This window comes from Falco rusticolus, chromosome 2 (genome assembly GCF_015220075.1).
Source record: "Falco rusticolus isolate bFalRus1 chromosome 2, bFalRus1.pri, whole genome shotgun sequence".
NCBI lineage: Eukaryota > Metazoa > Chordata > Aves > Falconiformes > Falconidae > Falco > Falco rusticolus.
In genome coordinates, this window is record NC_051188.1 from 56,429,658 (window position 1) to 56,454,989 (window position 25,332).

Below are 25,332 nucleotides of genomic sequence, written 5' to 3' on the forward strand. Positions count from 1 at the left end.
ACATGAATGGAAGACTGCCCTGTGCTTAAAAACATACACAAATTTATTTTACATTGTAACCCTGAGAAGCTGCAGTATGATATATGCATTATTCCTTCTCCTAAGCCCTCTCTCTGAGGGCTTATTGCTATGATTTGCAATTGACAAGGATTTTAAATTAACTATGGAAAATACAGTAGTCTAAACCTTTTTCAGTGAAATAGCGTTTGGATATTTTCCAGACTTTTGGAGTGCTCATGCTTCCTTAAGTAGCTCATTCTTTGTGCTTTTTATTGTCCATCCCTCTTTACAACTAATGTTTGTAATTATAGTTTTATCTTACAAATTTCTGGTGGTAGGAAGGGTGGGTCTTGGAACCAAACCTTAAAGGCCAGGTTGTTGGCATCCCCAAAACAAGTGCATGAAAAAAGAAGAAACAGAGGGATAACATAGCAGATGGAGCCCAAGCCCAGAGTTGAAAACCTTTCTCAAAGTGCTGAACACCCTACTCTTTGCAAACACCATCAGCACCTAGAAAGGATGTTAGAGAGAGGAGTGGTGTATGGGAGGAGGCTAGGAAAGGGGACCCCCTCTATATGAGTGGGTGTCATGAGCTTTTCGTTAATGGTGCTGTGTCTGACATTCCCACATTTCCTGGGAAGGTTGGATTTGGTGGGTGTAAGGACTGTTACGCCGCCCAGGTCTAAGGAACAATGCATGACATTATCTGTTGGATTTAAAATGATTATGCGGTATTTTCTGAACTGGTATAATTTTCAAATGTGTTCCTTGTGTGTGTGTGTTAAGTTAAATTTTAAGACAAGTTTTGCTGCTGGTATATATATAAAACTTAATTGTTTTATATAACTTCTTTGCTTTCTTAACCACTCGCTCCTCTAATAAGAAGTGTGGGGCTTGACTTAGCATGGCTTACCTCTGAAGTTCTGCACTTTGTTTTACATCTGTTTGATTGCTTTGTCACCTTCTCCTTATTGTTTGGTGAATGATCTTAAAAACAACAGATCTTTTCTCTCTTCCCATTGCTGTTTGTTAGTGTTTCTGTAGCCTCTAGAGGACGAACTTTGTGTATTCTTTGGGGACTTTCTTGGGTAAGGTCATTCATAGTTAACACTGCTACTGCGATGGTCTGATACGGGGCTGTGGTAGTAATTAAGCAGGACTACAGGAAGCATATTTGATTTTGTATCAAATATGCATCTACCTGGGACTAGTCTACTTACCTGCTTGCCTTCACCAGCTTGCTATATGCACTGTACTGAAAATACACCGCTGCTGCTCTTTTTTTTTTGTTTGGTCTTCCCAGAAAGGTTTAAGGGCACCAAAAGTAAACTACATGGCAGTCTTTCCAGAGCACCTTTGAAGTGCGCTGGGAGCCTTTTGCTGGAACATTACACACTTTAAGGTTTTAAGCTTGGGGAGTTGTCAAAGTATTGTTTTCTTTGGTCAGAAGCACCTCTCCACCTCTGGTGTTGTGTTAAGAATGAGCACATTAACATCAAACACAAATTTCATAAAGCCCCTGCAGAACAATATCAGCTAATTCCATTTTAACTTCTTTCTCTGCTGCACATCAAAAAGTTGGGGAGTGTTGATCCGCACAACATGGAGCTGTCTGAATTACGCAACGAGTTCTAAAATTCCCAAATAATGTGACATTTGACCAAAGATGTTTCTGCAAAGAAAAACCTGTTGCTGCAAAAGTACTAAGTGGAAGGATAAAAGTACCAAATAAAAAGGTTTATGAAGTATTTGGTATATACACAGAAAGTGCCAAAAGTCGCACGATATGCTTGGGAGTTCAGCAAGGTCATAATCACCTTTTTTTGTATTAAAGCAAAACTATGAATGACCTTACAGTTTCATTTAACTAACTTACTTCTCTGTGGTTATGCTTGAATCTCACTTTGAATGTTAACTCTAAACAGCTAACCTGTTTCTTCCCTTTATCCACTTTTTTCACCTATCATTGCATGACACGCAGGGTCAGTTTTGTGCATGACACCCGCTACCAGTATTGGTAGGTTCCAAATTTCTTTATTGATCTCTTTTTATACTGTATATGATGTATGTTCACTTGTTTCAAAAATCCTAGGCAAGATTCAGACACTGACTAGAATTAAAGGTTCGCTTGTCATTCTGGTTGACTTCGCAGAGTGTTTAGATTTATAGATGAAAGCTGCAGTTTAGATGTGATATCACCTGCTATAACAACTACACTGCAAAAGCATAATACCATGAATTCCAGTCTGCTTTTCAGTTTTCAAAGTTTTATTTCTCTTTATATTTTATATTGTCTAGTACTATAAAATCATAAAATACTGGAGAAAAGCCAGCAAATTTCATCAGTGTTTTAAAGTTTCATAGTGGTGTGCCTATTTCTCCTTTTTGCTGTGTGTTAGAAAGTTTTATCAGCGTTTCCCAGAAATGCCTACTTTGATCCACAGAGGCTCTGTTGAAACCCGCGATCTGAATCTCACTCCTCTGTTAAACATATTTGCAGCTTGGAGTTAATATTTTGAGCATGCAAAGTGGAAGTCCAATGCAATATAATATAGCCTCTAAGACAGAAGAGTAATCTTTCTTATATTCTGTAGCCCTGTCCCAGTGATATTTTTGTTTGTGTGTGTGGGACTACTCAGATAAGCATTTAAAGTACCAAGCCTTTAAAACGTCAAGTTAATAATTCTCCTATGAAGGTGCTTATTAAAATTCATTCTTAAAATGAGCAAAAACAATGACTTTCACAAAATCAACCTTGCTTTTTTAGGTTAAGCAAAGTAGTATTTAGATCAGGAAAATTATTATCATCCTTCTGATTTTTGCCTCAAAGCAGATAGTAATTTAACTCTGATAAAGTCTTTAACAGGCAGAGCTAGCAGAAAAAATGGGTAGATAACATTATGAAGGAAGATGGCAAGTTTCAGGCTTACTTCAAAGTGAAGTTAAGTGAAAATGATTCGGTTTTTAATTGCATTTGAAAATTAAGGTAAACATTTATTGGTTTTCTTCCCAGTACAAACCGCTCTTGGCTTTTTTTTTTTTTAGTAGAACTTTATTATGCGGGGCTTTAAATCAATACTGGGGGAAAACAAATTGCTCATGTAACAATTCTCAGGTAACAGGCAGTTTTGATAGACACCTCGTTTGCACAAGCAATCTTCTTCTTAGACATAACACCCGTGTTTTCAACGGTCCTTGCTTTTTTTTTCTGGGAATCGCCGATTGTGTTGACAACCTTCCTTTAATTGTACTTGTAATAAGCTATTTTCCCTTTTTTTTTTATTTCTCCGCCACGCTTTCTCGCTTTGCACTGTGATTGCATGCCATCTGCCGGTTTAACCCATGACGATGGCTTGCCGCTCTTGATATTCACCATGCCAAAAATACCACTTCTCTTACCATAATGCTGCACCCTCCTGTTCATTGCTTCCATGGTTCCCCTCCTGAAAGTACCCATGATGCACAACGCTACGGCCGCCACTGTCTCTGCAGCAACAACTCCTGCAACAAGTGTTCCCTTCGCCGCAACAGCCACAGCAAATCAGGTTTGCTCCTTTTAAAGCTTTCTTTCACAAGATCCCGAACTCTAAATGAGTGCTGAGATTTTTATTTTAATTTTTTTTTAACAAAAAAAATTCTCCCAGAGAATTTTTTTTCTTTCTGTGTTTACCCCATCAAATTTTAATTTTATTTTTAAGTCGTTTATAGCAAGTGTTTGTGGGACAGGTTGCACTTATTTAGAGTTAACATTTGTTGCAAATAATGATGTAGCTGTGTTTTGTGTTGCGATGTTTGTACCTAATTATTGTGTAATTAACCCAGCTGGAGTTAGAATCACTGTAGGACTGGACTGCTTACAAAAGTCTATTATTAACTCCTAAGTTCAAAAGAAAAATCATCACAGGTTTCAAACGTTCAGGTGTGTTAATGTAGCCTTCTCCATGGGGTGTGTGGAAGTGACTAATCTGTGAGCATGGAAGCTGACTAAACTCACAAGCGGGAACAAGGCAGCTAGCAAAAAACCAGAAAAAATACTGAATGTTTTCAGTAAATGCTAGTGACCAAAACAGCACTGAAGTGCTGAAAATTATGACTATGCCTGCTTAATGTTTGAAAGTGTATTTTGAACCTGGGAATTGTATTTCCCTAAGGAAGGACATTGTTACAAAGAACCCCTAGGGTTTTTGGCAGAGGCAGGCTAGGAAAGATGATACTTTCTCCTTTTCTTCTGTGGTTTGTCATGTTAATGGCAGTTTTCATTTTGGTAGGGTTTCCCCCCTCCTCCTGTAGAACCCGATTCCCAGGGAGAATGTATCTATTGCAGCTCAGAGCGTGTAGCTTTGACCTCCCCTTCGGGGGCTGTAGAGATTCCCCCACCCCCGGTGTGCCCAGCATCTGCCAGGAGAGGGGCTTGCGCAGCAGTTGGGTCGCTCTGGCTTTTCTGTTGCTCTGGGACCATGCTCGGGTGTTTCAACCCGAGAGCTGTTTTCTCTCAGGTTTTGAGAGGTCAGACTGTGGAGGAAGCAAGCAGATTTGCTCACCAAGAGAAAGCAAAGGGCTCTGACCCCTTCACCTTTCCTGGTGTTGCTCCTGGCCAGACTGACAAGCTGTTGCAGACCCAGTAGAAACCCTGCCCCTCCACCTGCCAAGGGATGACAAAGAAATCGGTGAAAACGTTTTGCTTAATAATGTTAGACCAGCGGATTTACCTTTTTTTGCTGTCTGTCCCAAAATTATTTAAGTATCCCATGGAAAAATAGAAGTTGCCTCAAGAGTTTATTTATAATAACTTAGGAAAAATATACTACCTCTGAAATACACCCTACTTTCTTAAAGAAACACAAACCAGTCAGTTTTCTCCGTTTTTTTTGAAAGGCTCGTTTGCCGACATTGTGGTGTTTGTGCTTCTAGCATTTTCACCCAAAGAGGGTTGTCATTTTGTGTGTTCTTTTCTGAGAGCTGGCTTCTTTTGACGGAAAAATGCTTAGGACGAGTGGGAAAGTACAGCAGGCAAATGGCACGTTTCACTGTCCTTCCCAGAACAGCATCGGCAACAGAAAACGGTTTGGTGGTACCCAGTGTAGTTTTGTGTTCCCAAAGAGGTGACAGAGAGACTTGAAGATGCCAAGGGGCAGTCTGGGGGGGGGGGTGGTCAGCTGGGGACACTCTCCAGCATGGGAATGCAGCCAGGGCGGCTCCACTATCCACACTCCTGAGCACCAGAGGGACCGATGGTGGCTGAAGTAGCATAAATGCATGTGCTACAAAAGGACCTGTAAACAGCCTTATTTTTTAATTATTTTTCTTAAGTTAAAATTGGAATACTGGTACACAAGTAACTAGTGCAACTGGGGAGGCATAGGTGTGCCTTAATGCACTTTCTCATCTAGCAGAGTAGCAGGCAGAGCCCTTCCTTTCCCATTGCAGATTTTGCTTGCATTGGAGGATTGAAGCATTTTAAATTTTAACAGGGGTTGTAAGAAGTGTCTGTGTGTATTTAGTTGGCTGCATATATTTGTATACATCTAACTTCATGCTGAAATTAAAGTATGGTTTAACACGGGGATGGGTTTTCACTTGTTTGACTTCAGCCATTTGGAAGTTTGGCATCCAGTTCATCTACCTTTCTAGAAGTCCGTGTTAGGGCAAGGTAAATTGCCCTAGAGGGTCCTGCCTCTGTTCTGTTGCCTGTGGAAGGAGCGTAGATGTGTAACCAAAGCCGCACCAACTGCACGTGGAGGAGATGAGCCCCACCCCAGCAGCTTTTCTTGTTGGCTTCTGTAGCATGTGCCATTCCTGTCTTTTTCTTCTCACTCTTCCCTTTCTTTTAGTCATTGCAGATCTTTCAAAGCTACTGTAAAAAACTGTATTTGAACATAGGGAAAGTAGTAGTAGTTACTGCTGCTTTATAAAAGGCAGATCTCCAAGTTTGCTGTTTGTTTCCAACCTCCTAAGAGTTGGAGACAAAGCTGCAACACTGGGAAGGGCCCCGTAGTCACTCTGTGGTCCTTACTCTCAGTATTTCTTTAGCCCAAGAAACACAGAAGGAGCAGGTAATTAACTTGGGTTAAGACTTTGTTCATGGTCGTGATGTCCTTTGTGTCCTCTTGTATGGATGTAAACCCTCCTCTGTTCAGAAAAGGACTTTTTTTACTCCCATCTAGATAAAATTTTCTTTCCGGGTCTGTGCCACTCTGCTTTACATACTTGTGGGATACAGTTTCCTCTTTCTAGTGTCTCTACTGCACTTTTTAAATCAACCTGCAGCCTTTGGTTCATCCCATTTCAGTTCCCATGGCTTCTCACAAAGCCAGGCATGAAATAAAAGTTGTAGCAGGGCTTAATCATTTCACTCAGTGTCATTTGGCTTGGTATTCTGGCCTCGGGAGAGATTGCTGGACTTCTTTGGGGGAGTGTGATGATCCTTGTGTCTTTGAAGCACCAGTGGAAGGACAAGTCAGCATCCCAAAAGTTACAGAGTCTCAGCTCATGGCTAAAAACCCGAACAACTCTGTTGGTTCCAGTAAATTATTTAGTATGTGCTGTCAGCTTGTGTTTTGAAAAAAGATGAACTGTGTCTCGTGTCTTCTGTATGTCCTTTCTCTGAAAATAACACAAGTAACAGCTCAAAATGTGCCTGCATTGACACTCACAATTGGTCATGCTCGGCCAGCAGCTCTACGTTGCGTGTTCAATGTATGGCATGAGGCACGTGAGAACATTGTGTAGGGTTAAAGGCTTTACTGTAGTACATCCGTGCAGGGTGACAGTTAAGAATATATTGAAAATTGGAAGTCTCTTGCTTTTCCTGACTCATAGAAGTCAGGTTTTAAAACCAAAATAATTTTCTTGCAGTGTCCTTCAGAGGGGAAGAGAATCACTTTGGGCTCAGTGCAATGAAAACAGGATGGAGCAAAAATGCTTTAGCAAATCCTGTTTTACAAATCCTGGTTAAAAACTGACTCAGTTGATACAAGAACTGGTGGTGTTGCTGTTCATGGCATGTGGACATCTTTGTGAGGGGGTGTCCCTACTTACTCTAGTTGCCAGGCTGTGATGAGAGGAGGTGGAGGTGGGGGACTTCAGCTTGGGATTTCCAGTGAAAGGCAGGTGGACTTCCAAAGGTACGTGAGGAGGCCAGGAGCATGACCAGTCAAGAGGTTACTGGTCCTTTCCCTTTTGCTCTTTCCCCCTCCACAACTGCTCCAGCCATTCCCACCAGAGTGGGGCTGGAAGCCACAGCTGCTTAATCTCGCTTAAGGGTTAGATCCTTAATAAACTTCCATTCAGTTGTTGTTTGGGGATGCTGACAGCTTGTTCTTGGAGGATGGAACCAGCAAAGTTCCAAGTAGTGTGAAACGACGGTGAGAAGCAGCATTAGGGCAAGTATTTGGAGGGTTTGATCCTAGCTCCCTCTAGTGCATGCGTGAGGGCAGAGATATGTGAAACATCTTATTTAAAGTATTAATACAGTCATTGTGTGTAAATATATACTTCAGAGATCTTTATTATAAAGCTTTTAATTATTACTCCTGTAGCTAGCGGACTAGCAATACTCGAGCAGGCAAGGAAACTGTTACCTGCTCAGCTTCACGCACAGGTAGAATCATAGAATCATTTAGGTGGGAAATGACTTTGAAGATCATTGAGTCCCATCATTATCCCAACACTGCCAAGTCCACCACTAAACCATGTCCCTAAGTGCCACATCTACACATCTTTTAAATACCTCCAGGGATGGTGACTCAGCTACTTCCCTGGGCAGCCTCTTCCAGCGCTTGACAACCCTTCCAGTGAAGAAATGTTTCCTAATATCCAATCTAAACCTGCCCTGGCACAACTTGAAGCTGTTTCATCTCATCCTATAACTTGCTACTTGGGAAAAGAGACCAACACTCACCTTGCTACAACCTCCTTTCAGGTAGTTGCAGAGGAACAAAACAATATTTATTGAGTTTTATTTATATTTATGTACACTACTGTAATTTCAGGGTGATACTGAAGTCATAAGACCATAAGGAAAATTGGATTTGGAAGTTTGGTTCTCTTTTTGTTTTAATACTTGTTCTATAAGTAAATACAGGATTAGAAACTTGGGAAAAAGATTGGAGGTGTTGATGTTCATGCTAATACAGATGCAGAGAAATGTGACTTCCTCTACTCTGCACTCCAAAGATGAGTTAACAGAGGAACAATGTTCAGGATAATCTATCCTAACATTTGAGAGAGGTGTCATTCTAAATTCTGGGACTGAATTTCAGTTTTGAATAATGCTAACACACCTGCTTTGGGGGACTTGAAATCTCTGAGTAGAAAGCCTTACTATTGCTTCATGTACGTATATGCATTGGTGAGCCCTACAAGGATTAAAAGGTTAGGACTCAGCCCGAAATTAAGACTTGTGGGTGTTGGTGTCTGGGTATGGGTGTCTACGTGCAAGGTAGAAGATTTAAGTACCCAGTGTAGGCTGTGAAGGTTATCAACACAGTCAGATGAATTCTGGAGAACAGTCTGGCTCAACCTTCAAAAGTCACGCAGGGCTTGGTTCAGTTGCCTAAACATGTGTCTACTGACGTTTAAGATCGTCCTAAGATAACCTTGGAGCTGTAGGTTATCCAGGACATTTTGACAAGCTTGACAGATGCAGTACAGGAGCTAGACAATCTGCATACTTCTGAACTGGCAGCTGGATGACAGACAGGAGACCTTAGCCCAGTGGTACTAAAAGCCTGGTGAGCAAATGAGCAGCAGTGGGTGATCACATGAAGTGATCTCCAGGCTCCGTTGGCTTACTGACTAGGTCGTATCACCCCATTGACTGCGACGGTAGGTTAAGGCATTGGCACTTCTGGGCCTTTTTTATCTGTGTCCTCAAGCTCAGCGGGTGTTTCCTAAGCTCTTGCTTATTACAGGACAATTAACCAAATTCCAAATTACTTTAATGAAAACAGTCTTGCTCACATCAATAGAGAACAGTAGTACATGGCCTTATTTTCTGTAGCAATGGAAGTGGGACAAAGACTGACGGTATAAAAATAGCATTACAGAGAATGCTGCTTAAAGATGTTATTTAGTGACAGCATTATTCTACTGCTTATGTGACCTTTAGTCAAGAAGGAAAAAAAAATAACATTTCCAGTAGGAAAATTAAATACTCATAGGCCATGTCTGAAAAGAAATATAAGATCAACAGGCTGTCTCATGCTAAGCCTTGTGATTATCTAGCGCAGCTGTTTTAAATTATGCATCAGTGTTTGCACTAAATTAGGTGGCAATTATGCAGATATTAATTATGAAATCATTCAGTAGCCTTCAGTTTTGTCAAAATCTGTAAAAATACAATGAAGTGAAAATAAAAAGTTATGCCACAAACAAAAGGACAATTAGAATATTTGCCCCAGAATTCAAAAAGTAGTTAACAGGATGAAATACAAACATGCCAGATGTTTAACGGGAATTAACGTGTGGCAGCGAGGGAGGGGAGCTGCGACCTGCAGCAACAGAGCACCCCTCTTTGCCAAGGTGCCCACAAAGGCAGCCACCGCTCCCAAAGGAGGCAGTCTCCTTAGACTGAAATGTCATGTTGCACCTCCTGAAGTTATTTTCTTCTACACAAAGCAGAAGTGCCAGTTTCTCCCTCTTGCAAATATTGCCTGGTGTCCCGAAAAAGGGCTGCCCCTCCAGTCTACCCACGTAACCCCAGGAAGCCACCTGGCAGGACGGAGGGCCGTGCTCAGCGCTGCCGACAAGGCTTTTCCTGTCTCACACTCCCCTTCTTCCTGGTGGAAACCTGCTGAACTTGTAAACGGGGAGAAGTAGCAATATACTGAGAAAATTAATTGAAAAATCTGGAAGGTAGTAGTAAACGGCCTTTTTTGTTGGCTAAAGGCAAGCTTTTGAGAAGGAAGGTGGGAAGGGGAAACAAATGTTATTTACATCTTTAGTGCCAGTATACAACGTTACAAATAAGAGCCTATGCAAAATTCTTAGTGATTTTAAAAGCTTCAACTGCAGTTTCTAAGGGAATGGAGGAACAGGTAGGAAAGCAATTCTGCAGTGAATAATAAGTATCTGAACAATTTTTGTCTGCTTTCTTTGATTGAAAGTTTTGGTCTAAAAATTCTATAAAGTACCAAGTTAAATGCTCCTATAGAAAATTCTGTTCTAGCAACAGAAAGGGCAATTTGAATCTGATATGAAAGAGTCCAAAAAAGGAGACGGAGGAACTGGTTCCTTTCTCAGACACATCATCAGAGGAGGTGCTCGCAGGGAGCGTGCCCTGGGCGGAACGGTGCTGGGCGTCTAGCAAGCCCATCTGTGGTGCAGTGCTGCTCCGCACAGAGGTACCGGCAGGCCTTGGCGTCAGGGATGCTGGACTCAACATCCTGCCTTGTACCTGCACCAGGCTGAAAAAATGAACCTAAACGATCCGTCATTGTGAAGAGTCATTTCTCTGGAGAAAGTATTTGAATAGCAATAGCTTGCCACGGTAGGATAGGCAAACTTCAGTGGCTTGCTGCCTCTTTCATGCTGCACACCCAAGAATCACAGGCCTTAATGCAATCAAGTTATTTTGTCTAAAGATGCTGAGTTACATGTAAGTATCTGTAACTTTCAGAATTAACAGTTTGCAGACTCAAGAAGTGGGAATTCCTTATCTTGAAGCCCACAACAAATCTCAAGCAGTGTCAAGAAAAGACCCTTTGAATTGCCTTGAAACAACTGATGTTACAGAAGATGTGGCAGAACTTTGTTTTATTAAACTTTAAGGCAGGAAAGGAGAAAGGCCAAAAGATTACCCTTGAAAATGTAAAGCAGCTCTAAAAACAAAGTCTCATGCAAAATTTAACCAAGTTTTGGGTTTATTTTTAATAACATTTTTTTCTGTCTTAAGATAGTGTGTTTTTTTCTGTGTAGATGATGAAGACTTCTGGCAGGGTTGCATACAGAGTTTTAGATCAGATGCTCATATAGAAGAAGCCAGTGGGAAGAAATGGAAAATCTCTGGGTTTGTTTTTTTAGAAATTCCCCACACACACACAGCCCTGCTGCTGTAGAGGACTGAAACCTGACTTCCTCTGGTATCCTGCTAGATGGCACCATCACATCACATCAGCAGTCAGCAAAGGCAAACACTTCTTTTACATAACAAAAATAAAGACATAGTTCCCTTTCCTGTTGCAGACTGTTTTAGCTTTCATATCACTGCAATTTAAAAAAAAAGTATTTATGTTTGACATGGTAGCTCTCTTTTGTGTTCTTGATTTCTGTTGTCAACAAATGATACTTCGACAAGTTGAGTGAAAGCGTTTTGGGGCATGTATTTATTATTTAAACATAGGGACATTTTTCTGAGGTCAGCTCATTTTGTAGGCATTTGGGGGAAAATTATTTTGTTTCATTGTGTTTAGCATGTACACAGGGTCTCATGTGAGTCTGGTTTTTTTCCGTCATAAATTTTTAACAACACAGTGCAGTGCAGCACTCCAGATGAGCTTGTTTGGGATTCTGTTCTTCAAAATAATTGCATCTAGACATCTCTAGCTGTTCCAGCTACTTTCCCTTGAATTAAACGAATATCATGGTTTTATCTCAGTGTATGATTTATTGCCCACCAGAAATGCCAGTCTTTGGCTTTCAGTGTGCAGGAGGCTGCTCAAGTCCCCGCAATAGAGGCATCTATTTGTTTGTTCATTTGTTTGTTTGTTTTTGTGCCTGTCATGACTTCCAGCTCGAGGCAGAGATTTGTTGATTGTTTGGCTGGCTTCATTTTTGCCACAATATTACCTGCAGTGACACACAATAGTATATATATTCTATTTATGTGGGAGTATTCAGACAAGAAGGAATTAAGGAAGCGCTAAGCAGTCAAAGGTCGGGAACATAAAGATTTCCTCAGAGAAGTTGTAATGAGTTTTATAGAACTGCCACAAATGTTTTAAGTGCGGTCTCTGACGAATATCCTTGATGAACAGGAATGTGGTACCTCTCTATGTTTCAGTTTAGTTCTGGATGTTGCAGTGGACCACCTTTTGCTGGGAAGGGAGTCTGAACTGGAGCGCCAGGTTTTGGGAGAGGAGAGGTTTCAGAGCCTTGGGTACTGCTGGGGAACCTGCTAGCCATGCCCTGCGTGCCGTGGCACTCTTCACCTAAAAGGAATGCCTATGTGTACTGGCAGCCCTGTCTTGCATGCTTTGGGCATGCATGAGGTGTGAGAAAAAGATATAAAGCAGGTTTTGTTAAAAGAAAAAAAAAAAAAAAAGCCAGGTGAGGAGGCCTAAGAAAATGCAGGTTTGGAGAAGTAACACCCCTACAAGAGGAATACGGGCACTCTCACAGGTAATGCACAGCTTGTGCTTGGCCTTTCACTCCCTTGCGCTTTCAGTTCCTCCACATAAGCCTATTCTGGCAGTTTCTAAAATTCAAAAAGAGAAGGAAAATGACCGGAAAGTAGGAAGTGAAAAACAGATGATTACAGTAGCTCAGACCTGCTGAAAGGTGAAATTGAGTGCCTATTCAAAACAGTCACTGGACGGGTGCTCCTAAAATATTACAGCAGTGCTTTTCTCATTTCTATGGAGTCTGTCTGCTGCCTGGATGATTAGTTAAAAATAGATTTTGGTAGAATGTATTAGAGTATGTTATGATCAATTTTTAGTACTGCATTATTTATTACTTCAAAGAAGAATAAATAAAGCCAGATTGCTTTCATTTTTAAAACAACCAGTCCTGTTTCTTTGGAGTGAGTAAGTACCTGTCAACAGTTGGACTCGGTGATCTTGAAGATATTTTCCAGCCTAAATGATTCTATGATTACTTGAGTAAATACCTATTGAAGCTTATAAGCATGCTAAGGAGTTGGCAGCACAAGTGGCTCTGGACTCTGCTGTCGGGAGCCTGTGACTATTCAAATGAGAAGAATGATGCTTTTGAACCCTTGAGCCCTTTGGGATCCCGTAGTTGCCTTGATCTTTTCTTCAGATTATCCTGAAGAGCTGGATTCAGACAAGGTCTTTGTCAGCTTTATGACACCCTGATGGCCAAGAACTTGTACCTGGTGGAATGAAAACGTGCTAGGTAGTGTCCACTTCAGCGTGGACATTGACCCTCAGCCATTTCCAGAAGTATATTATCAACATATGGGACAGGCAGAACTAGGATTTAGGGAAGAAAAGAGGGCATGGAGCAGGGCACCAGAATTACTGTGTCAGGGGATGGGCTGTGAGAAATCCAAGCGAGTAGGACTTCCAGTCCTCAGGAAACACCAGATGCCCCCTATGTTAGACTGTATGGGCAGGCAGCCAAGGAAAGCTGTGGCCTAGATATCTCACCCTTTATATACAAACCAGAGGTCATCTTTTTGATGTGCAAAGTAGACAGATATATTGGGGATGCACTGGATTAATGGAGAAGCAATAAGATAAAAATCCTTCTTCACCCCTGAGTTGAGGAGACATTCACAGTCAGTGAGAAAAACAAAACCCGTGTACCTTAAATCATAAGATGCTGGAAATGAGAATGAGGTTTCTGGCCATCAAGAGAGGAGGAGCAGCAAAGAAAAGAAGCCAGCGATGCAAGGTGGAGCTCAGTGTGTTTATGAAAACTGATGAAGTGTTCGGCAGCGATAACAGGAGTAACAAAGTGCTTTCAGCAGGTCGCTCCAACCCTATTGGTAGTTCCTTTAGGTTTTGTATGGGGATGCATTTATTCGGGTTGGTTTCTTTTCAGTGTCTGCAGGTGACCCTGTAGAAAGATGCTAGTTTCACCAGTTTTACAAGGGTACAGACTGCTGACCGTGAATTTTGAAATGGAAAAACAGGTTAGATGGATGCACACATGTGCAAGTGTAGAGACAATGAAGGGAGTCTTTTGCAGCAGTGGCAAGACCTGCGTAGGTCAGGAGGGGACTTCCAAGGGGGATTACTGCTGGTGCCGGGACCAGGGGGGGGGGTAGGACAGCAGCTGTGGTGGGAAAGATGAGGCTTGTGTACCCCTACGCACCTTTCCAGCCCGAGCGCTGGGAGCAGGCAGGCTGCTTTTCATGCAGGTGGGAGCTGGAGCTGGCTCAGCTGTGGGCCAGTTGAGGACAGGAGCAAATCCCATCCCGTTGGGGAGTGTCAGTGGGAGTCCTGGGGAGGGGGATTGGAAAGCTTGGGTTGAGGCTCTGTGCTGCTGCTGAAGCTATGGAGAAATAGGAGGTGAAAAAGTTCATTGGTAAGGCTATTTAAGACTTAAGACCAAGCATCACTGATACGATAGTGATTACTCTCAGTAAATGCCTGAATATTTACTCATCCTTGTCCACTTCTGATTTAAAAAAAAAAAAAAAAAGACTGATTCATTTTGAAGAACAAGGCACATGCCACAAAACAGCATTCTAAGAGAAAATGAAAAATAAAAGAGATGGAGGCATTTCCCAAAGGCATGGTGAAATATAAATAGTCTTGGGTTTCATGTCAAAGGGAAGAAATACTTGGTGTTAGTTTTATTTTTAGAAAGCGGGAGAAGTTATGAGACAGCTTGATACAAGCTGTCTGTCTGAAAATATCTGTCATTTTTAATGTATACCCTAGACATATCTGACCAGTCTGCTACTTGTGTAAAAAGCATGAAAACAGAAAATGTCACTGTGGAAGGATTCATCTGCCCCAGTGCAGGTGCCTGAAAGCTAAATACCTCAGTGTGAACTATTTGCCACAGACTCTCCCATTTGGTGGAGGGGGGAAAAAGCATCATGAGTTGATAATCTGTCTCATGCTAAAACAAGTTCCCAGAGGTAGGCTGGGAAGATGTAAAATAGGGTGACCAGCTGAGCTGTACATATCTGAAATCATAAGAGACTAATCTTGTCTGCAAGAAACTCCGGTTACTACATTGCTTTTAAAATGGAAGGCTGAGCAGTCTGAAATGTTTTTCCTGTGTATGAGTTCATTTTTGGAGGGATAACTGCTTTGCAATGTGGAGGTCAAATGTAGTCTTAGTGCCCCCTTAAAGTGTAATGATGCTTACAGATCAGAGTGTGATTTGGGGAAATGATTTCAAAACTTCTGAAAGAGAAACATGTCAGAGGTAGATGCAAAGTCATGTTTTCCAGCTGACCCACTATGACAGGTCTGTAGATGAACAAGAGTTCATGTACACTGGATTCATGCAGGATGGTAAATCTTCTGTATTCGTCGTCGTATACTAAATCTGGAACTGGAAACAGAATTAAACAGAGAGTATAAAGAAGCTTTGTGAGTTGTAGCTTCAAAACAGAAAACCTCTCTCCTTAAATTCCCAGCACCCAGCTGTGATTCCAGGTAATTTGGTTAATTCTGTGAGCTGTATCAAGTAAAGCAGTGCGCGTAGTAACCTGGGTGTCAGAAGAGTTCACAAAGGTGAGATTTCCACCTTAATTTAAAAGAGTTTCTCAGGTTTAGGTTTTTAAGTTTCAGGACGATAACAGATCACAGCTGCCTTTGCTGAGTGTGAGGAAGTCCCAAGCAGATGTCGATTTGTCTGCTGCATGCCGTGGGTTGGTAGTTCAGTGAGAAGCTGAAACCATTGGCAGTAACATCTCTCTTGGTTGTTATTCCCCTGGATGACACTGCAGAAGTATATCACCCTTGGGAGCAACCCTGGCTGAATTCAGGGCTGTTCCGTGTTGTGCAGGGGGCTTAATGACCACTGTGGTCATTCGGAGGTCCTGAAGGTAAAGGTCTAAACGAGCCGTGCTCTGATGGAAAAGGGAGAAAGTCTTGCCATTTGGGAGCTGAAAATCTCACCTCTAAGGAGCTGGAAAATTTGGAAGAGTGAATGCTTTTTGGTGGTTAGAAAGTAGTTTGCAGAAATTTAGGCTCGCTCTGTGTGCTGCTTGTTTCAGTGAGGTCTAGTAACTGACATCAGCACAATTTCAGCGATTTTAGTCCGAAGGGTAGCCAGCTTTCTGGCATGTCAGACAGGTACCAAGCATGAAGGCAATGGAGAGCATACCCTATGTCTGTGATTGCCTCCAAAAAAATGCCCTTGACTGTTATTAAGTCTTTTGTGCATTACTACTCCTGACCATAAATGCCAGGCCATTCTGCTTATGCTAGAAATAGTATTCTTACGAGATCCCTTAATGCAGCAGCAGAAGGTATGTTTTCTGGCACGTCTGTATCCACAGCTGTGGCTCTTACCCATACAGAGCATGAGAAAATGTTTTCCCACGGCTGACCTGTAGACCTTTGTACAGGGGACAATGCACACTCATTCTGAAGTTGTTCATGCATATATATTCTATGGTAAAAGTGTCGATACATTATAGCAAGTTGCTGTGAAGTGTAATGATACAACAGTGTCACTGCAAATATGACAAGTCATATATATGTACATCTAAGATGTTGTTCTTCAAACAGTACAGAACATGAGGGTTGTTGGACCTGTTGTAACGAGGGAGTGCAGCCTGTAGTAGCATTTGCAGGGATGTTCCTTCATCAGTGTGTTCTGTACAGCTTCGCCTTTTCCAGCATGCAAGCGATGGAGTAATTAGCAGCAATGCAGGTTCAGATAGTCTCCGTCTTCCATCGCAGTTTATTACTTCATTTATAGATTAAACAGAAGAGGTTCGCAGTGTGGGTTCCATGTAAAGTAGTTTAGCATTTTAGGTTTCTCTGTCAGACACAGAGAAAAAAACAGTTGCAGAAGCTGATACATGTGTATGCAGCTATGGCGGAGTTGTGATCTCTTTTCAGAAATAGGGTGTGAACATATAATTAAAGACTACGGGGTACATTTTACACTTTGTGGCTAAGGGGGAGAAAAAAAAAAAAGGAAAAAAAAAAGCAGTAGCTCCTCGGTTCTGCATCTCTGCACTGAAGAAGCCTATTCTGAAGGAGAGACTGGAGGGTTTTTTCCCTAGGTGGACTCCTACGTGTACTAGAAATAGCTGGGGTGCGACATGCCCTAGTTACATCCCATGCACGAGCGGCGGTGCGGCGAGGACGATGCAGTGGGAGCAAGCCAGCTCCATAGCCGCTGTCAGAGGAGCATGGTGGGGAGAGCTCCAGCTGCTCCTCCTGCACCCGCAGCCGTGTAAACAGGACATGCTGGCGCACAAAAGGAAAGTGTTTACATTGTTTTCGCTGTGTCCCCAGTTTCAAGAGGGGAGAAATGGCAGGAATAGGGACAGGGGAGTGGAAGCCTTTTCCTGGGTTCTGCCACTCGCTGGAGCAGGGTGGAGAAGGGGTCCCTGCTCTTTTACGCTGCCCAGGACCCCTGCATCCTGCCTGGCACGTGGCAGGGTGAGATATACTTGAGTTAATCAAAGTGCCGGGGTAGTCCTACTCGTTTCCCAAGAAACAGCCTGAGATGAGGCCCTCTGCCTTCTCTGTCACGTGCTGGGGGAATTGGGAGCGTCGGTCTTGTGGGGCTCCCTGACCTTTTAGGATGTCTCGGCACAAGGGTCAGCAATCTGTCTCCCTGTACAGGGAGGAAAAAAGCTGTAGGAAAATGCAAGTTTATACCCTCAAAAGTTGGCGTATGATGTAAGCAGCTGCACCGTCTGAAATTCTGGGGTTTTACACTTGAGTAGATTTCAGTTTGTGTCCCATTAAAGCAGACCTTAGGATCCCTTAAATACACTTGTGTGATTATGGCTAACCCGTATAGCTAAAGCTGCTTTATTAATTACATTGACATGTTGGGTTGTAACGTGCTAAAAATATCGGTGCTGATAATCTCGGTCACTTCTTATTTTCAGCACGGCCACGTTCTTTGTACGTACTGTCAAGTCACTGTGTTGTAGATGGACCAGGGTTATCGCAGGCGGGGCTTTATTATTTCAGCAAAGGTATTTCTTTGTTATTTCAGTAGGAAACAGAAGACAGGCGATAAGCTAACAAACTCACAATGGGTGGAAGTTCATTAAAAATATATGTCCTTGTTGTATGTATGATGTATTTAGATGTTAAGCCCTTTGGAGCAGCAGGTGTTTGTACAGTGCCATTACAATGGGGCCTCGCGTGTCACCAGATTTTCAGTGCTGATGGTAATCAGCGATGACATTTTGGCACTCTGGCAAGTGAGGGGGGGTCCGGGAGGTAGTAGCTGTGTACAGAAAGCGAGGTGGTTACAGCTGTGAGGTGGACGGGCAGGGGACTTAGAACAAGCACCTTCCACACAGAGGCAAGCGTGTTTCTTTTTTGCAATCTGTATGTCAGAGGTAGTATGTTGCTGAAGTTATTTTCAAAACACTTCCCGCCCCCCCCCCCCTTTTTTTTAAATAAATACTGCATTAAGCAGCGGTGTAGCTTTGTAACACACAAGTAGGTCAAAGTGCTGTCATGATTGTCTTGCATACCACCTACAAATACAGCTTAAAAATACGTCGAGTGCCAAATCAAACGGGAAGAGCAGGCGTTGCACTCTAATTCCTTGACTTGTGCTTAAGTCCAGAGCACAGATTGGCAATGGTGGGATAAAACATCACACCCCTGGCTTTTGACATCACTTTCACCAGCAGCTGTTTCAGGCAGGCGATGGAAACCCCGACCATTTTCCAATACTGTGAGCAGGCTGAGTCCGTTGCTGGGCACGTTGTGCGTTTAACCTTCGCAGTACTGGAAGTGCAAGAGTTTGCATCTGTAAAACGGTTGCTGTGCCTTCAGTTTAGAGACAGGGTAGAGGTAAAGCAGCGAGGTTAGTGACTAGCTAGGTGCACAGAGGTACCGTTACGGTCATCCCCCTGGATCCCCCCAACATAAGGAAGCATGAAAAAAGCCTCTCGAGTTTGCTGACCTGCAGATAATACTTTCAGGAAATGAGCAGCTGCTAAAAGTGCATTGAAAAGACACTTTAGCACTTTAGCTAAAGTTTAGCTTCTTGAAAACACCCGGCCCTTTTGATACACCTTTTTGCTCGTTAGTGCCAAGGGCCCTGCCTCCACCGTTTCCCCTTGTCATTCCTGACTTGGTGGGAGCAGGGAGCTGGAGAATCGCACCGGGCACCGATGCACTTCCGAGCTTCCTGGGGAGGCGCAGGGCTGCTTCCCACTCCGCTGAGCGCGGGGACGCGAGGGTGCACACCCGCCTGCGGCCGGGCCCGCCCTCTGCGGCTTCGGCACCATCTCCAGTATTTTGACCCTTGAAACGCCCCCTCTGCACATTCTCGCGCACGTGGGGATGTGTGCGCGGCAGGAAGACGACCAGGTTTGTGAAGCGCAAACGCCTCCCGGGCAGCGTGAGGATACGGGACGCTGTCCCGTGCGAGCTGCGCCCGAGCTTAGTTAGTCCAGCACCGGCCATCTGGGCCAACTGCTTCTCCCCACGTCACCTAAAAGCGCGATCACGCTTTCCTTTCTCTTAACAGATAATCCTGAAATAGCCGGCAGGAGCGGAACGGAGTGTCACGAAGCCTCCCTGCGGACGGCCAAGCACGGCTACTGTACATACTACCCCATCTCCTCCTCTCTAGAGTTGCCACAAACTGCATGCTAAGTCAAGAATTTGTTCTTACGGACAAATCACAAACTCAAAAAAGCTAGTGCTGCTATGTCATATATGAATATTAAATATGGTATGCTTACTATACTCCAACCTAAAATAGTTAACTACCTGATACCAGCTGTGATGTTTCAAGACATAAAGGGTAACATTTAGTTTTAAAGATTTTCTAAGCATAGTTTAATTCTTGCGAATACTGTCTTTTCTCCATAATGATACCTAACGGAAATGGTCCAGTTAAGTTAGTCTCGTGAGATTCAGCGTTCATGAGTCTTCCGAGCTGAGCAATAATCGAGTTGTATTGGCTAAAAACTTACCCCACTTGCAAGTTTAATTTTCACCCGAACTACGATTGGGGTTTTTTCTTCTCGGTTAAAAAATGATAATCTTGGTTTTGCCTCCCTAGTGAGTTGATTCCAAGACAGAGGAAGTGAAACGCAGCCCAGTGTCCTGCACATCACCCTGCCAGTCTGAGTATTTTTAGCCAGAAATCCAAAGTAAAGCACAAATTCTTTAGATGCACATGGTTGGTGTTTGGCTTGTATGGAGAAGTTGCATTTGAATCATAGCAGAATAGCAGAAGAAAATTAAAAAATTTTGCACAGTATGACCTTCATACCCCTTTCAATCCCCAAAAGAACAAAGTCTTGAGAATATTATTTTACGAGTATATTTATAATGTTTTTAAAAGAGACTTTGCAGAAGTGCCTAAATTTTGTCACATCAGACTTGATGAAAGTGAGCCTGATGCCAACAGTCAAATCTCACCGGAGCGAATAATCTTTCAAACTCATAGTCAGGTTACCAAAAAGATCCAAGCTGTTAAGAAGTAACTTCTAGAAGTGTAAAATCAAACAGCAAAATGACAAAAAGACCAAACTAGCAAAAGAAAAGGCAAAAAAGAAGGCTGTAGATGAAGAGATTTGTATGATACTCTAATTTAATTAAAATTCAGTAGAGTCACCGAAACTTTGTAGGTGACTTTAATCTAGACTATTAACTGAACACTTAAGAATGTAGAATGAGATTCAGTTTAATAAATCGTTACTGTATTTGCATTTTTTAATTGGATTATAAGATTGTAACCAGATTAGAGTGGAGAAAAAAAATAGTTCCTTTAATTGTTTTTCTTTAAAAACATATTTTATGTCACAAAAGTATGAAGATATCTTTAATACAATTATATACATGTTATATATACATACATACATATATATGGATGAAGCAGATTTTAATGTTGTTTACTTTTTTAAATACTTTGTTGATTTACAAGGTGATTATATATGTATAATTAAAATTTCATTTGTTTGATTTGAGATTTGTTTCAAGCACTATTGTACCAAATATTTCATATTTCACATTTTATATGTTGCACATGTATCACATAAATTACATAGTTTTTAAATTATTGTTTAAAAAAACAAGACAGCTGTTATAAGTGGATATTATGTATAATTGTTTGCAGCATAAGTTTTCTATGTGGACATTATTAGTGATTGCAGTATTTTAACTTAACCTCTTCAGATTGATTGTAAACTATTTTAAACTTTGGCAGCACTGCCTATTCTGAACGACTGAAGGCACTAATCATATAATTATTTGTCTAGGAAATTATTTTCCGGGCTAAATCTTGTTTGTCCAATGTCTAATTACTATCTATTTATATATAAAGCTGGAGATTTGATCATCCGAAAGAAAAAAAAATAATCACAATTCGATTGTAAAATTAACATAGTGCTTGTAACGTTGCGTTAGTTTTAATTTGTGGAAAAATAACGTATCTTAACTTGTTACTTTAGCAGTTAAGGTATCACCATTATATACTATTAAAACACTAATATTTGTAGACTTTCTCAGTCATTATAACTAGGTAGTTGACACTGCAACTTGCCTATATCTGTCAAAGTTGTTTTTATTTTTTTATAATAGTTAATTTAGGCATTTGGGTAGCTTATTGTATAATACTAAATGGTAAATTATCCATGTTGTTTAAATATTTTATGTAGATAAGTCTTCAAGACATTGTTTTGTGTGAACTTTTTATGTTTCAAAATAACTGTTATTCTATGTTTTTTACAATTAATCCAATTCTACTATTTTTTTGCCCATGGATGACGAAGCTTCAGATACATCAGGTCTTTCATCCAGATAAACTGACAGACAAAAAGAGAAAATGTATTTTTAATAAGAGATCCACTTTCCGACTTTATGACTTTGTAATATTCCTGAAAACTGTACAAGTACAAACCTATGCGAACAGTAAGGAGGCAATTACAGAGATGTGCAAATACGTGTACAACAGATTCTGCATTTTATTTATTTATAAAGTAATTTTATAGACTATTTCAAAATTTGGGAAGATCTAAAACTATTTTTCTGTATAAATATTATTTGCCAAAACTTTGTTTATATTTAAAAAAAAAGTCTAATGAAAATGATTAAATGCTTTGTTTAATTAAAAAAGAAAAACAACAAATAAAACCCCCTAAGAGAACCATGAGATGGGCCAACACAGAGACAGTGAATACTGTAGCTGAGACACAGTCTCGAGTGACTTGAGATGTCTCAGTGCTTATTTTCTTCAAAGGATACAGCACCTCACCAAAATACCTTTTTGTTTGCCTCTCTCATCCAGCAAAATTGACGACGCGTACGATGAATATTTCAGTAACAGTTAAAAGAAACCCCTCCGTTCACTCTTTTTCAGCATATAACTACTAGTGGTCTGTTAAATAGCCATTCTATTTCTGTTGTGACGTTAAATTCATTCACCCAATGTACAACCACTGAAATAAAAAGAAGCATTTTAAAATGAGAGTGGAGTCCGGGCAGTCCTTTCTTGTGGTGCGGCTCTGGGAAGACGGGCCTGGGGTAACAAAAACAGTCAAAAGAAAGCGGAGGAGTCTTTAAAAAGACTTTTTTATTATTATTATTTTTATTTTATTAAATTTACTTTTTTTTTTTTCCGCTTAATTGCATGTTCAAGTAACCAATGCTTAAGCGCCATCTGTCCCCAGGTGTAGGACACAGGCAGGTGCTGCATGAGGACGCACGTACCCTTCTCCTGCCTGCCGAGGGTGCTGCGCCATGTGGCTTGAGCCCCAAGCAACTATTTCGTGCCCTTTCTGCCCAGCCCTGCATCTGGGGTGCGGGTAGGCAGTGTTACCCCAGCAGCATGGCTCGCGGATGCCTAACTGTCAGAGGATTTTTTTTCGCCCTTGCATCCTCTGCATCCTCTTTCCTTGCCTGCATCTCAGTATTACACAGAAAAATCACCCCCGTTACCTGCCGGTTCCTCCGGGGAGGGCAGCATTACAGAGGAGTTGCCGAAGGGCAGAGATCTAACAGCAAGCTAGTGATGGAGGAGGGATTAAAACCTCTGGCTTGCAGCTGCACAGTTCCTTCTCTGATCCATTTTTTTTTTTTTCCCGTAATGCTGTAAAGAAAGGAAATACAATTCCTGCAGAATCAACAAGAGCTTGTCTCATACAGTTGTGTACATTTTGTCAGCAAGGGGCTGGTTTGAAAGGAGTCCAGGGTCACAAGTGATGTGGAAAACCACCAGGTCAACCAGTCAGTTTGGATATATCACGAGCACACTGAGCCAGAAGCCTGCTGAGAATGAGCATGTGGGATTGAGGAGAGAGGTACGGGGATGGTGTGCAGGGACAGAGAAGGACTGGAGCAGGCGTGGGCTGCAAGGGCACTGCAGAGCAGGAGCAGCAAACCATTCAAATTCAACGCTAAGGATTCGGGAGCAGAAGCCCTGCCTGCTGGCACTTTCTTCTGTTAAACCCCACCCTGGGCAGCTGTCAGCAGCGAGAATGGTGTCGTGGTTTAACCCCGGCCAGCAACCCAGCCCTACGCAGCCGCTCGCTCGCTCCCCCTCGCCCAGAGGGATGGGGAGGAGGATCGGAAAGGAGTGTAAAACTCAAGGGTTGAGGTAAGAACAATTTAATAGGTAAAGCAAAAGCCGCGCACGCAGGCAAAGCACAGCGAGGAATCCATTCACCGCTGCCCACGGGCAGGCAGGTGTCCGGCCATCCCCAGGGAAGCCGGGCTCCCTAATGGTTACTGGGGAAGACAAATGCCGTAATGCTGGATGTCCCCAGCTTCCTCCTTCTTCCCCCAGTTTATATGCTCAGCATGCCATCCCATGGTATGGCATACCTCGTTGGCTGGTTCAGGTCACCTGTCCTGGCTGTGTCCCCTCCCAATGTCCCGTGCCCCTCCAGCCCTCTCGCTGGCAGGGCCCAGGAAACCAAGAAGCCCTTGACTCGGTATAAACATCACCCAGCAACAACCAAACCCATCAGTGTGCTATCAACATTGTTCTCACATCAGAGCCAAAACACAGCACTGCACCAGCTACCAAGAAGAAAATTAGCTCTATCCCAGCTGAAACCAGGACAAATGGTCAGGACGTGTCAATTTACTTACCTCAAAGCTGCTTTGTTTCTTGTCAGCTTTGGTACTTCTTCGGCAGTGGAGAAGCGCTGGTGGGAGCCCTGAGCTTTGAGAGCCACACCAAACCAGCGGTCTTCATACACCTCTGTGTGCGGAGCATGCCCCTGCCAGATACTGTCAGTGTTTCCAAAATGAAGCAAGATACTTCCAAAGAGGCTTTAGAAACCTTTGGTATCTCCCCTGCTAGGCACGTCTTCACAGATGGAAGGTGGCCACAGCTTTGATGCCAAAAGCTGCTCCCCGGCAAGGAGCAGACCCTCACCCCAGCCCAAGCGCTGCAGCAGCATCGTGTTCCTCAGCACCAGCCTTCTCTACAGCAGGATGGCCGGGTCCATGCTCACAGCCTTCGGCTGTCTTACTTCCTCCGGCCCCACATGATGTAGCCATGACCATAAGGCATAATTATTATCTTCAGTATGTTTTGGTTTTCAGTTCAACAGTCTGAAGTAATCTGAGGGCTGGGGTGGTTTGGGTTTTTTTGGGTTTTTGTTTGTTGGGGTTTTTTTTGCAGCCTGCTGAAATTAATAGCATGAAACAAAAGGGGATGTGACATTTGACGGATCAGAGCCTGCTGGGACAGCTTGGCATGAGTTTGTACACAGCAAAGGAAGCCAAAACTGGTTCAGCCTTGTCCGTGCTGCATTTTGGGAGTGTCCACTGAGCAAATTACTAAAACAGCAGCTGGGTTTTGTTTCAGGAAGAGTTGTTTCACTCCAGAAGAAAGCCTAGGAACCACCCAACATTTCTGTACTGTGGGTGATGACGGAAAAAAAGGACTTGTGGGCAAGGCTGCTCGACAGTGTGGGCACTGAGTGGCATTTATTGCATGAATTCATGGGACCCCCCAAAAATGCCCTGCCTGGAATTGCTGAAAACCTTCCTTGGCATCTGATCATATGCATACCATGCTTTTTACGTCTGCAATCGTATCTCTAGCCAAGCCTTTTATCGAGTAACCTGCCTTTTTAAGGTCAGATAATTGACAGTTCTGGAGGCTTTTTGCATGGGTCAAGATGATTTTTATTGCTGGAGTGGGGGTGCGAGGGCAATGCCATCTCCGCTGTTGCATTACAGCAGTTATTATTGCTGGTATGTAATGTATTACAGCAGAAAGTGGTAGTACATAGTTAGATAATCTGTGAATTAATAAATTACAGAAATGTCTTCTAAATTCTTACTCTTCTAATTCGTAATTGTAGAAACCATGGAAATTGTAGAAAATAAACTACACATTTAGTTAAATGAAAATACCTTTTGCTGCAGCAGGGGAAAAAAACCCACTAAGAAATGTGGAGGGAGGATACGGCTGCAAGCTGCTTATGCAACGTTGTGTTGCAGTTGCATTATTTCTACCAAAGCTTCTTACAGAGTGAGGAAAATACACTTGGCTTTATGATTT

General features: G+C 42.4%; 1 protein-coding gene and 1 long non-coding RNA gene across 12 annotated transcripts in view; one reads left to right on the forward strand and one right to left on the reverse strand.

The window, feature by feature from the left end:
• MBNL2 (muscleblind like splicing regulator 2) overlaps positions 1-22,281 on the forward strand; it is a 113,533-nt gene extending 91,252 nt beyond the window's left edge. For 6 of the 11 annotated variants that reach the window (XM_037375771.1, XM_037375763.1, XM_037375761.1 and 3 more), the window contains 3 exons: positions 1,982-2,017; positions 3,451-3,545; positions 19,333-22,281. In XM_037375771.1, the coding sequence (XP_037231668.1) occupies positions 1,982-2,017; positions 3,451-3,545; positions 19,333-19,347 (146 nt within the window). In that variant the 3' untranslated portion in view covers positions 19,348-22,281. The remainder of the gene's footprint in view (positions 1-1,981; positions 2,018-3,450; positions 3,546-19,332) is intronic. The other 5 variants (XM_037375772.1, XM_037375766.1, XM_037375770.1 and 2 more) reach the window with 2 other exon arrangements.
• LOC119142645 lies at positions 20,885-23,322 on the reverse strand. Its single transcript, XR_005102370.1, has 2 exons — positions 22,752-23,322; positions 20,885-22,332 (listed from the first exon to the last, which is right to left on the reverse strand). It is a non-coding gene; the product is annotated as an uncharacterized LOC119142645 (long non-coding RNA).
• Positions 23,323-25,332: the final 2,010 nt, after the last annotated feature.